General features: G+C 37.3%; 1 protein-coding gene across 3 annotated transcripts in view; it reads left to right on the forward strand.

Moving 5' to 3' along the window:
* The first annotated feature begins 6885 nt into the window (after positions 1-6885).
* MMS22L (MMS22 like, DNA repair protein) overlaps positions 6886-14313 on the forward strand; it is a 125621-nt gene continuing 118193 nt past the window's right edge. Inside the window, exons 1-6 of one of the 3 annotated variants that reach the window (XM_057311174.1) lie at positions 6886-7251; positions 7624-7802; positions 8821-8946; positions 10480-10529; positions 12170-12257; positions 12352-12529. In XM_057311174.1, coding sequence (XP_057167157.1) covers positions 7639-7802; positions 8821-8946; positions 10480-10529; positions 12170-12257; positions 12352-12529 — 606 coding nt within the window. In that variant the 5' untranslated portion in view covers positions 6886-7251; positions 7624-7638. Of the gene's footprint in view, positions 7803-8820; positions 8947-10479; positions 10530-12169; positions 12258-12351; positions 12530-14313 lie in introns of all 3 variants that reach the window. The other 2 variants (XM_044388868.3, XM_026511769.4) reach the window with 2 other exon arrangements.

Below are 14313 nucleotides of genomic sequence, written 5' to 3' on the forward strand. Positions count from 1 at the left end.
TCTGTCTTCAGCTCAGGTCATGATCCCAGGGTCCTGGGATCGAGTCCCACATTGGGCTCCTTACTCAGCAAGGGAGCCTACTTCTCCCTCAGCCTGCCGCTCCCCCTACTTGTCCTCTCTCTCTGGAAAATAAATAAATAAATAAATAAATAAATAAATAAATAAAATCTTTTAAAAAAAAGTGATATGCCATCAATTTTTGCCTTATTCTATTCATTATTAGCAAGTCATTAGGTTTATTCCACACTCAAGTGGAAAAGATTACACAAAGGCATGAATACAAGGCAGCAGAGATTCTTGGGGGCCATGTTAGAAACTGCCTACCTCAGTGGTGGGGAAAGAGGGTAAGGGAAAGGGAGAGAGTGAAGGTGAAAAGAAGAAGGGTAATTGATGAATCAAGCTTCTGGAGGCAAAAGGAAATAAATGAGAGCACATGCAGGTGGAGAAGATAGTAAACATACAGAAAAATGAATGAGGATCAATAATGAAATTTTCTTGGGTCCAGATGTTTCTAAGGTCCCTATATGGTGTATTACATTGTTAATGACCCAATGCACTGAACAGCTGCAGGAGAATTCCTTTTACTGAATAGAAAAGTTGCTCCTTCTCAACTAACTAAACCTGCCCATTACGACTGAAGTAGTCATTTAAATCATAGTATCTATGCAGGCAGTAGCACTTGGAACATTAGTTCATTACCTCTTGCACAAAATTAGTGTAATACAATGCTGTGAGTTGACAGAGAGTCAACTGAAGGTGGGTTGTATACACACTGGCATTAGATAGCTCATAGAGAAAACCTAATATTTTCATCACTGAATTAGCTATCTTAGTGTATCCTCAATGATGGCCAATTTTTTACTAAGATCATTAAAAGTATATTTAGTATTGGTCAGATTTTACTAAAATGTTAAATCCAATTCTAGGCTTGTAAGCAGTAACTATAAAGGTAATGTGACCCTCAGTTTCATTTAAGGCATGAGGGAATGGTCTTAAACTTTAAATAAGATTTCAATTAAAATGGTGATAACACTTCTGAATTGAGGTCTTTAATCTTTGGGATATATTAGATTCATTTGAATTTATAGTTTCCCTACTAAAAACATGACATTCATATTAAATGCTTTGACTTTGAGTATGATAACATAAAAATCGAAGAGATTATTTATAAATACGTTTAAAAGTAAGTCAGAATGGGTTCACTAATACAACATTCAAATCTATCATATGTCCTCCCCTTCTAAATGTCGCTGGAGAAAATCACAAAACTAAGCTAACCAAACTCTTAATCTTTCATCATAAACCTCAAATAGTCATTCAACACCCCCAGACATTCCTACTATACTTCCCTAGTAAATAACTTTTTTTACTCACTGATATGATGAGGACATATCTTTTCGCTCCTCAAATCTCTAACAACCACTCTTTCCTCTCACATCCAGTTGATATGTCACAAGGAAAATAGATGAAATAAAACAAAACTACCTCAACTTCCAACCACCCACCAACTTCAGCTATCTTTATCTGCATACTTTTCATTGTTCCTGTTAATGAAAAATTGTCCTTGATCCTATTAGAAGATATATCATCTATGTAGTGAATACAGTCTCCTATTGTCTTCCCAATGTCTGCAGTCCCGCAACCATTCCCCTTCTCTTCAACATCAACTTTTCCCTTTATACTTGGTAATTGCCATAGCCTCACAAACATGATATATTTCCTGTCTTCAAAACACCATCTCTTGATCCCACATCTCCCTCCTGCCCTAATTTTTATTATTTATTTCTTTATTTCTAGGATTTGTCTCAGAGAGAGAAAGACAGAGAAAGAACACGCATGTGCACGAACAGGGGGAGGGGCAGAGGAAGGGGGAGGGAGAGAATCTCCAGCAGACTCCCTGCTGAGCACAGAACCCCACACAGGGCTCGATCTCAGGGCCCTGTGATCATGACCTGAGACAAAATCAAGAGTTGAATGCTTAACCAGCTGAGTCACCCAGGCACCTCTCTGCTTTATTTTAAATCAAATTCCTGGGTAAATTTTCTATATTTGCTGACTCACCTCTCATTTTCTATCCAACCCACTCAAATCTGACATTTCCCCCCACTACTTAACTGAAATCGTTTTTATCAACATCAATAAGGACTCATATATTACAAAATTCAATGGCTAATTTGCTTTCTCTTATTTTTCCACTTAATAGCACTTGATATATAGTTGACCCTTGAGCAACATGGGTTTGAACTGTGTTGGTCTACTTAAATGCAGGTTTTTAAATTTTCTTATAGTTCTGTAAATGTATTTTCTCTTATGAATTTCTTAACATTTTATCTAGCTTATTTTAATGCAGTATATAATACATATAGCATACTAAATATGATTTAACCAACTGCTTATGTTATTGGTAAGACTTCCAGCCAACAATAGGCTACTAATAATTAAGTTTGGGGAGAGTAAAAAGTTACATAATGGATTTTCAGCTGTACTGGGGGTCAGTGACACTAACCCTAACAGAATAGATAGTCCAGGAATAAACTCTCTATTCTGTTCCATTGACTATGACAATTCTTACCCCAATACCACACTGTTTTGATTCTGGTAGCTTTATAATAAGTCCAGAAATCAGGTACTGTGAATCTTCCAACATTGTTCTTACCCAAAATTGTTTTGGTTATTCGAAATCCTTTGCATTTCTCTATCAATTTCTGAAAGTATTTGTGAGTTTCTATAACAGAAAGGACCATTGGGATTTTGATTGGCATGCCATTGAATTTGTTGATAAATTTTAGAAGAAACCTTAATAGTATTGAGTCTTCTAATTCATTGTCATGCTGTATTTTTTTAAAAAGGAATATTTTATTTATTTGAGAGAGAGCGAGAGCGAGCACAAGTGGGGGATGGGCAGAGGGAGAAGCAGACACCCTACTGAGCAGGGAAGCCCTATGCAGGGCTCAGGCTCAGGCTAGATCCCAGGATCCCAGGATCATGACCTGAGCCAAAAGCAGCTCCTTAACCAGCTGAGCCACCCAGGCCCCCCATGCTGTATCTTTTTTATTTAATTAGGTATTCTAAAATTTCTCTCAGCAATATTTTGTAATATTCAGCATATAAAATCTTGTTTATATTTTTTACATTTATATCTAAGAATTTTTGATGCTATTAAAGTGGTATTGCTTTTTAAATTATAATTTCTAAGTGTTCATTGCTTGTCTAGAAAAACATTTTTTTGTATACTGATGTTACATGCTTCCATCCTGCTGAATACATTATTAGTTCTAGTAGCTGTTTTTTTAGAATTTTAAGGATTTTCTACATAAATGATTATGCCATCTAAGAATGATAACAGTTTTGCCTCCTCCTTTCCCATCTCTTTCATTCCCATACATTATTGGATTGGTTAGTTACCTCTAGTACAATGCTGAATAGAAGTAGAGAAAGTAGACATCATTGCCTTGTTCTCAGTCTTCTGGAGAAAGCATTCATTTTCATTATTTCAGTAGTAGATTTGCCATAGTTGCCATTTATTAGGTTAAGGAAATTTTCTTTTATTCCTGGTTTGCAAAGTTTATATCATGAATAGATATTGAATTTTTCAAGTGATTTTTTCTGCAGATTGAGGTGATGGTGTGGTTTCTCTTTTTACAATCTGTTGGTATAATGAACTACTCCAATTGTGTTTAGAAATTTGAACCAACCTTGCATTCCCAAGATGAACCTGATTTTCTTAGTATATTTCATCCTTTTCATATATTGCTGGATTTTATTTGGTAAAATTTCTGTCTTCATGTGAATGATACTGGATTATAATTTTCTTTGTCAAGTTTTGATATCTGTGTAATGTTGGCCACATTATATGAGTTTTGAAGTATTTCACCCTCTTCTATTTTCTGGAAGTTAGTAGAGAATTGATATTATTCCTTCCTTAAATATTTGGGAGAATTCAACAGTAAAGCCCTCTGGTCCTGGAGTTTTCCCTGTAAGAACAGTGTGTGTGTGTGTGTGTGTGTGTGTGTGTGTGTGTGGTGTGTGAGAAAGAGAGGGGGAAAGAGGGGGGGGGAGTTTTTTAACTAAAGATTAAAATTACTATGATGGATATAGAGCCATTCAAGTTTTATCTTCTTTTGTGAGTTTTGGCAGTTGGTGTCTTTCAAAGAATTTGTCCATTTCATCTGTTTCTTGGCATAAAAATGTTCTCAATATTCTTATAATGTCTGTAGAGTCTATAGTGATGACATATCTTTATTCCTGATATTAGTAATTTGTGTTTCTCTCTTTTTTTTTTTTTTTTTTGATCAGTCTGGCTAGAAAGTGTATCAATTATACTGATCTTTTCAAAGAACCAACATTTTTTTTTTTTTTTAAGTAGACTCCATGACCAGCGTGGAGCCAAACATTGGGCCTGAACTCATGACTCCAAGTTCATGACCTGAATGAGATCCGGCCAGACACCCAACCGACTGAGTCACCCAGGTGCACCTCAAAGAACCACCTTTTGATTGCACTTATTTCCTCTATTCTTCTTCTGTTTCATTCCATTTATTTCTCCCCTTTATTGTTTCCTTCATTTTGCTTGATTTGGTTTTATTTTGCTGGGCTTTTTTTCTAGTTTCCTAAGATAGAAGTTTAAATCATTGAACTGAACTCTTTCTTCTTTTCTAATGTAAGCAGTTAAAATTATAAATTTTAATGTGCTTTCATTTTCATTTAATTCAAAATATTTTCTCATTTTCCTAGTGATTTTTTCTTTGATCCATGGATTAATTAGAAGAGTTACTTAATTTCCAAATATTTAGAGATTTCTTTCAGATATCTGTTATTGGTTCCTAGTTTAATTCCATTGTGGTCAGATTTCAATCGTTTTAAAGTTGATGAAATTTGATTTCTGGCAAAGAATGTGGTCTACCTTAGTGTTTGTTCCATATGTACTTATAAAGAGTGTATTCTGCTATTGCCAGGTTGAGTCACCTATAAATATATCAATTAGAACAAGTTGGTTGATAGCGCTGTTCAAGTCTATACTAACTCTCTCTCTACTAGTTCCACCAATTATAGAGAGAGAAGTGTTGAAGTCTGTAACTAATTATTGATTTGGGTATTTCTCCTATAATTAATATTTGTCCCTTTATATATATTAAAGTTGTTATACATTTAGTATTGTTATGTCTTCTTGATAAAATTTACCCCTTTCTGTCAGATTCACTCTCTACCCTTCTTCAGCCTGGACTCTATCTTAGGAGCCTGAACTTTATAGGTTATATCCCTGCCCTCTATTTTTAGGTTGGTTTTAGCCAATGAAAACCACCAGCTGGACACTGAAGTATGGAGGGAAAGTGGTTTGCATACTTAATCCTTCCAGCTCCTCCCTGTTGGGTTGCAAGTTGGCAGTAGCTATGTTCCCCTATGAAGATAACATAGGTGGCTATCAGGTAGGTGGCTGTCTCCTACCTGAACAAGTCTCCTTGGGCTCTGGTAATCCCTCTTTCCCCAAATCTCTTAGGCCTCAGGTGATAATGACTCTCTGATTAGTTCTGGATGCTTCATGGTTACTTTACTTTTGTTTTCCAGTAACCCTGTCCATATCTTTATAAATGGCCCTTTCATTAAGCATCTTTAATTACCTCTCTTCAGTATGTTGTCCGTTAACTTGCTGGGGATTCTTACTGAAATGCATTACAGTACTAGCTTACAACATTTACAAGGAACTTATTTGGTTCTTCCTATTCTACTTACTGGTTCAACCAAGTTGATCACTCACCAGGCACTTGAAAAAGGAAAAAGGGGTCTATCTGAATGTTTTGATTAGAGTAAGAAATAATAACGACTGTCTGTTGACCCAATTCTCCTAACCAGAGCCAGGGCCCAATATTCTCATACCTAGATATGATTTCCTAGGAATTGCTGTAGATGATAATGTGTCATGCTAGAACTCCACCTGGACCCTAAAAAAGCTGCAGTGGTCGCCAACAATACATCAAGTTTCAGGGCACATTAGGTGAACATAATGGAACATAGCACCCATCACTGTAGCCCTAGGTTGCAGTCAGAATAGAGATCTTATTGTGTTTTTCCCCCCACCTCGTCCCATTTCTTAGAAAATGTGCAGTATTTGGTTTGAACAGAGGAGTTATGACAGGTTCTCTGTACAGGAATTAAACACAGGACAAACTATTCTGGAGGAATGGGCAACGGCGAATACTCAAAATTACAGGAGATCTGAAGGAGCAATTATCAAGTTTTTCTTGAATCTTAGGTCAGTGATATGCTTAACTGTGTTTTAACTCTGATTTAGAGTGGGAAGTCTTCTGAACAGATTTTAAAGAATACTTTTAAAAGAAAAATGCTGCACATGGGCTATACCTCACAAAAGCGACCAGGTTTAAGCAGTTAAACCTGTCCAGATGTTCTGCAAATAAGGGGAGGGGCAGTTTTATACCAAAAGCAAGAACCATCTGACTTATTCAGTGCTTCTATACACTGGATTAGCCACATTTTTGCACATGCCATGTCCACAAACCACGAACAATAGGCATTCTCGATCTTAACAAAAGAGTTGCTGGCACTAGCGCGGCAACAAGAGGGGACGGCGCGGCTCTGGGTGTGAATGAGACACCCACTTTGGACTCACTTGAGCAAAACTCTTTTCTTGGGTCCGGCCCAAAGAACACCCAGCTGTCCCTACTCCTTGCTCACCTCAGCCTCCAGTTTCTTTTCCCCGTGAGGCCCCGCCTTCCAGCCGAACTCACCAATTAAAGCTACACACACTGAGGGGAAAAAAAGAAAGAAAAGGTGGCTCGCGGTACCGAGTCCTTGGTCGACTGACTCTCGCGAGAACTCTCGGAGCGCCGGCGCGTCCCGCCGAGACCTCGCGAGCGGATCTCCGGGGGCGGGCTGCGCTGTGGCCCCGCCCTTCCTGAGCGCGGGAGCGCAGTGGCGGGAATTTCGCCTGTTTCTGATTTAGACCTTAGGAACGCCGGGATTGTAGACCTGGCAGCTGGGGGCGGATCTTGGGGACCGAAAGTGTGAGCAGGTACGCCGTGCCTCAAACGAGGGGCGCCGCGGTGCTCAGGACACCGGCTGCCTTCGCCTAGTGTTCGGCCCGCTCTGGTCGCCGCCGAGTGGGAACCTGGCGGAACTTGCCACCCAGCTGGGAGGACTAAAGATTGGCGCCGGCGGGGGGGGGGGGGGGGTCCCTGATACCCAACCGGATTGCGCAAGGCAACTTTTCCACCATACTGCTGGGAAACTGGCTCGGTACGTTTCGGTAACGTAGTTAGCGGCGCAGGTCGAGGCGGGGTCGGAGCTGAAGCAGGATCTGTCCTGCAGCAGGATCTGTCCTGCAAACATTTCTTTCCTTTTCGCGCTGCCGGACCTAGATGGCAGATGTGAAGTTCCTGCCACAGCCCGTCGGGGGTGCATTCTAAGTTCTGACGGCCTTGATATCGGGGTGTCGGTGTGGGGAGAGTTGTTGAGGAATTGGCTTCTCGGACTTTTTTCTTTGTGCTGGGGGGACGTTTTGAGAACTTCTGAGATCACCGCCAATCTCTTAGCCCGCCCCACCTCCTGGAATCTAATCACAGTATCTTTGGAGTCTTGAATGATAATCATGAGTCCCAAACATTTCAGGACAGAAAGTAAATAATGGATAACTGTTCCGGTGCGTCGATGTTCCTGACCGACAGCTTGGAACTGGAGCTGGGGACGGAATGGTGCAAACCGCCTTGCTTTTCTTGTGGTTTTGACAACAGAGGAGGAGGAAATCATTTTTCTGGAGAGTCCTACCTTTCCAGCGGAGCCCTTAAGCGGTAGGTAAAAAATCGGAGACTTTGTTTTTCCCTTATCAAATTTTTCATCAGTTTGTTAGGAATGTTTTTAAATTATGATTTCAGTCAACTAAACTTCGATGTTCAAGTCATGTTTTTGCAAATCGGCTTAGTATATAACATGGGTGCAGGCTATCTGTTCTTTTGCCGGTTTCCTGGTTAGAGCATACCTAAAAGATTTTGGGATATTGAGGAGAACTTCTTGCTACCGGATGTTTTATTATTTCACCGCTACCTCAGGTTGGGGGTAGGAAACTGGCTACTAATTTCCCTTTTACTTAAAGTGAATTCCGAACTAGCCGGGCTTTTCGAAATGGTATATCCTTCTAAAACATGAAATAATAATGTGGAGCTCCTCAGTGATTCTTAAGTTAGATATACACATTGTTTTGTTGCCCAAGTTCCTTCTAATTCTTTATACGCAGAAGTCACAGACTTATTTTTAACTTTTGAATAAATACAGCAGATTGTGTAAGTTCACAGGAATGATATACACAAGTTGCTGTAAAACTGCAGTTGTTGGAATATTTTGGGAATACCCGCGGAGGCAATTTCAGTCAGGAAGCCATTTTTGTTGATTTTATAGTTATACCTTGGTTGAGACCTTAAAAGAGATTACTCAGTTTGATTATGCTCCAGACATGGCTCAGAGTAACTTTTAGCTGTTTCAAAAATTGAATGTCCCCTCAAAGGATGAAATTCTTCAACTGAAGACCATAGGCAAAAAAAGTATGTTCCCTAGACTGACTTTATGAGTTTTTCCCCTAAGTTACATTGCTGTTTAGTTACACTTTTTTATCACTATATGTGACTGAATTTTTCATACAATCTAAATGTAGTAATTCCTGAATATGTAAGGTACCAAGGCATATCATAATCTTATGACATCGTTGTTGACATGTCACATACAATATGGATTTATATAATGACAAAAAAAGATATGCTATAGTATGGGATTTATCATACTTTTTATGAGATTAAATCAGAGTTTTCATTTCAGATTAATTTTGAATCTTGATCCTTTACCAACTAATTTTGAGGAAGATACAGTGGAAATATTTGGCATTCAGTGGGTTACTGAAACAGCATTAGTGAATTCATCTAGAGTGCTCTTCCATTTATTCAGGTATGTTTTGTTTTGTTTTGTTTTTAACAGCCTTTGAGCATAGATGCTATTCAGGTGTTAGTTACTTTGCTGGGTGGTTTCTGATACCAATATTACAAAAGCACCGGTAGAGTTGTTCATGTTGTTCTCCATTATCTTATCAGTATCACGTGGTAATGTTTGATGGAGCAGTGATTTCAATGAGTTGTTTTTTAGTGAGTCTTTATTCTTTTTCAGACTTTTGTTCCATATTTGACATCATGTATTGAAGACAAATATTTAAGCCTTTGAACTATGTTATAATCTTGGAAGAAAACTGAAATACTACTTTTGTTGCTGAATTGTCATACTCTCATTGATTTTCAGAGAATGAACTTAGACTTTCCAAATATATCTTTCAGACTGTATAGTAATATTAATTTTATTAATTTGGACATTAAAAAATTTTAATGAAATTTTCCAAACATACACAAATGTAGAAAGAATACTATAACGAACCTTCACATACCTTCCCTCAGTGACAATAAACATCAAGGTTTACCACATTTCCTTCATCTGTCCCTTTCCCTCTTTTTTTTGGTTTAAGTATTTTTAGCAGATTCCAGGCATCATGTTATCTCACCCTTAAATATTTCAATAAGCATTTCTTAAAAATATGAACTTTTAAAAAACATGAACAGTATCATCACAATTAACATTCAATATCATTTAGCAAAATATTTCCTTAAACCAGTCCATATTTAGATTTTACATGATTTTGAAATGGAATCAGTTGTCGAAGGCAAATTATCGTCCAAAAATACTTTAAGAATATGTACATGGTACATTTAAATGAAAATGGAAAGATGGAGAGATTTCTCCTACCCTCATCCCTTGAGACCTTGTGAAGGGACTTTGTCTTGTTATGTGTTGTATTGGGAGAACAGGTTGAGCGAGTGATTCTCTGTAAACCTGAACATTATAGAATGAGTTGAGTCTTGATTCAGGACATAGGTTCATGAAGATGGGTCAACATTTAAGGAGTTGAAAGGCAGTTAGGAAAAAGGACAAGAAATTACTTTCAGGTTTTAAGGGGGGGACGTCGTAAATATAGCTTTCCTTGATAACTCTAGTTTAAGTTACTCTATTTCTTTTCTGAACTCCTGTGGTATAATTGTCTGATACAATTTAACATTTCATTATGTAACTATTAACTGAGGATTTTTATATAAGTATCTTAAAATTTTGAGGGTATGTAAACAGTATCTCATTGATTAAAATCTGATATTTATAATTATATATACATATATGCAGCTTTTAATAGATATTTTTGCAAGGTCAAACAAAAGCATGTTTTATCTTTTCTCAGTCTTCACTATATGAAATTGACCCTGTAATAAATATCTAGAAAGAAAAAGTAAATAAATATCCACAAAGTATTTTAAACATCATTCACAGATGAGAGGCTTTGCACATACTGAAGTTATGTAATAGATTTGGAAACATCCCTATAATTATTACATGCTTTAAACTTTTCCAAAATTAACTCTCACCTTACGTTTTTTTTTAAATCAGGCAGCAACTGTACAACTTGGAAACCTTATTAAAGGCCAGCTGTGATTTTGGTAAGTTTTAAGTGTTTTCAATGGCAAAAAGGAATTGCACATCTGTCTTTGATGCACAATTGGGATATAATAACATGGAGAAAGAAGCATTGGGTTAGAAAGTCAGGATAGTGTTTAGGGTTCAGAAAAAATATAACACTTAAATTTTGTTGTAGCTGAGATTTATAGTATTTTTCTATGTCTGTGATAAGATTGATTTAAAGCTAGACATTTCTAAAGTGAATTAGCAGCTTCTTTGGGGGCAGGGAGAGGGACCTCGTGCTGTCTTGCTCTTCTTTCAGTTTGTTTTTGACATTTAATGGGTTACTCATTTGGGCGGGGTTGGGGGGGGAGGTTGGTATAGTTGAGGTAGTAAAGGGAATTGAAGGGCAGTGTGTTTTAGTACAGGCTAGCTGCTTCTCCCTTCTGGCAATTGTGCTACAGTGTAGTAATTAGAATCATGGCACTGTGGTCAGCCTGGGTTCCAACCAGGAACGGGTCCCCACCTCATTGAGTTCTTGTGAGGATAAATAATAAAATGCATGTTAAGTGCTCAGGCTAATATCTGTTATTAGTGATGCCCAGCAACTGAAGATCACCTGGAACACACCTTTGGTCAATGAAAGGTTGAGTAGCTTACTGACACAAGAAGGAAGTACATATCATGAGAAACAGTTGGGGCTTCTTAGGGAGAGAGTAGGGAGGGGCTTGTGATAGGGTTTGCTCTTGTGCTGGCTGATTTGGAGTAGAATTTAAGGGGACTAGGACTTTATTTTGGATTGGATACTGTTAAGCAGGGACAGTGTAATGAATTGAATATGTTAATTTGTGTCTTGGAGGTGGGACCAAGAAAGGCCAGGGAGGGTTCTAATTAGTAAAGAAGTAATAGTCATGTTAGCTGCAAGAGGGAAATGTTTTGTTTCTGTATTTTGTTTGTTTTTCTGCGATTGCATGGTGCCTTGTTTCTATACTCAGACATAGTTACAGAGAGATTTTGTTTTTGTCTTGTTTCACCATAATCAAGAGGGGCCCCGTCTGATTATTTTTGATATTTTATTAAAGCTTTAATTTCAGTAGGGAACATCATGACCTAGTTGTTTGCTATCAGCTGTCAGGGCTGTTTTGTTTTCTCACTATGTGCTCAGTAAATGTTGAGTATTATTTATCACCTGAGGCTCTGTTTCATGCTGGGTACTGTGTAAGGTGACAATGAATCAAAGTGGAAGAATCTGCTGATGAGTTTGCAGTTAGTAGGACATACAGACACACAGCATGGTAGATGGAAAAGTGTAGTAATCATAGTGTGTATAAGCTGGTATGGGAGCCAGGGGCTTTATCTGTTTAGGTGCCCATCACAGAGTCAGGCCAGATCTTGGACTACAGGGATGAGGGGAAAAAATCTGTAGGGGAAAGTTTTGGGGAGTGGAAGAGTTCCAGGTAGAAACAACTGTTTGGCAAAATCATTGAGGTGTATTAAAACCTAAGTTCAGAGAGCAAGAAGTGGTAATTATGTATGGTTGGATCAGAATGTATAATAGAGTGGTAAATGTGGAAGGGATGAAATCAGAAATGAATTTGCTGCTTGTATGGCTTACAAATTTTTTTGTCACTGCCCACCGATTATTTAAACTTTGATAACACTTAATCTATTTTGGTTTCAGGGAAGATATCCACACTACACTGCAAAGCAGACAATATTAGGCAGCAGTGTGTGACATTTCTTCATTATGTTAAAGTTTTCATCTTTAGGTAAGATGCCAAATGAATATTTTGATTACTGCATGAACTTCTGAGCGCATGTTCATCCAGACTCTGGTTATTTATTGTATCTGTCTTTTTTTAGGTACCTAAAAGTACAGAATGCTGGGAGTCCTGTTCCTGTCCATCCCTATGAAACTTTGGAGGCACAACTTCCCTCTGTGTTAGTTGATGAACTTCATGGATTACTCTTGTATATTGGACATCTATCTGAACTTTCCAGTATTAATCTAGGAGCATTTGTAAATCAAAACCAAATTAAGGTTTGAATTGTTTCATTTAATTTTTAAATCATCAGGGGTTTTTTTGTGTGTGTGCAAGGAATATTCATTCATTCAAGAATGAGGGAAACCTGTCAAGAGTGCAGCTCATGCACCAGACTGCCTGAGTTGAAATTCTGGCTCCTCTTCTAATTATGTGCCATTGGCCAAGCAGCAGCTCTTGCCTCAGTCTCTTCACGTGTATAATTGGTTTGCTTCCTAGAGTTATTGGGAAAATTAAATTAAAATTAAATAAAGTGCTTGGATTATAATATAGACTGAAATAGCGATAGCTGTTCTCAATTCCAGTTTATAATGTGCAGATATGTACAAGTTTCAAAGCAAAATAACCTTTATTTTTAAAAATTTGTGTCATTTTTCCCATTGATAAAGGTTTGGGCAAATCCTAGTATCTATTACAGTAAAATTCAAGATCACCTTATAAAAGTTACATTTTCAAAACCACAGCATTATGTCTATTCTTACTTTTGAGACCTTTTTGGAATATGATTAAGGTTGTTTTGACTATGCCCCTTTTTTCTACCTGTGAAATCATCCCTACTGAAGTTTGGTTTTTAAAAGTTTGTATTGAGGGGCGCCTGGGTGGCACAGCGGTTAAGCGTCTGCCTTCGGCTTAGGGCGTGATCCCGGAGTTCTGGGATCGAGCCCCACGTCAGGCTCTTCCGCTATGAGCCTGCTTCTTCCTCTCCCACTCCCCCTGCTTGTGTTCCCTCTCTCGCTGGCTGTCTCTCTCTCTGTCGAATAAATAAATTAAAAAATCTTTAAAAAAATAAAAATAAAAAAAAAATAAAAGTTTGTATTGAAAGCATGACCCAGTTTATAGATGTAATTAACAAATACTCCATAGGAAAGTGTGAGCTTATGTGAATGGCAAATTATAATTCCCCGTGGGATTCCCTGAACTCTCAACTTCTTTCATTCTTTTTGACTTTACCAATTTGAATAACATTCAGTTTTTAGGAATGTGTCTTTGCCAAAATGTAAGGTACGAATAAATGTTTATATATTTTTATGAAATTTAACAACAAGAAAAATGCACTCTTTTAGCAGGGACCAATATATGTAATACTGAAAATAAAGAGTCCTAACTGAATTCACAGGTTACTGTGTCTAATCCATGGAAAGCAAATAGATAATTGCTTTTAATCATGACACTTAATATTTGTGGATAGTTTATGGGGGTAGGGATATTTTTCCTTCATTTTGGTCTCTATAAATTGAACTGGCTTTATTTTCTGGATATTCATCAAATGCTTAAGAAAATAAAAATTAATTATTTATCTAGCAGTAGAAATAAAGACTGCAAGGGTTCTCAAACTAGGTTTTGCTTTTCATAGGCTTTTTAATTAGGCGAACTTGAAAAGAGGTTATTTGAAGATCAGAAGGCTGAATTTTTAAAGCACATACACAAAAAAAACATACACTGAAATACTGCTCTTTTTTTGAAATAACAGCAAAAAAAGCTTACAAAGTGAAAAGTACCTTTCAAGACTTTGTATGTTTCTTGTGTTTTGCCTATCTTATATATGAAAAGTATTGATATAATTGGCATTTTCAGTTAACCATCTGTCTTTTATTTTTAAGGAGCTTTTTTATTAGAGATATTTGTTGGGTATTATGTATTACAGATATTTTCATCAATTTATCTTTTCTTTTTTAGCAGCTAAGCTGCCTTGCTACGGAGATGGTTCAAGTTTTGTAAATAGTTACATTTGTCAGGTTTTTCTTGTGTATCATCTCTGTGTGGTTGTTAAAAATATACTTGT

The sequence above is a fragment of the Ursus arctos genome, unplaced genomic scaffold, assembly GCF_023065955.2.
Source record: "Ursus arctos isolate Adak ecotype North America unplaced genomic scaffold, UrsArc2.0 scaffold_13, whole genome shotgun sequence".
In the NCBI taxonomy this organism is placed as follows: domain Eukaryota; kingdom Metazoa; phylum Chordata; class Mammalia; order Carnivora; family Ursidae; genus Ursus; species Ursus arctos.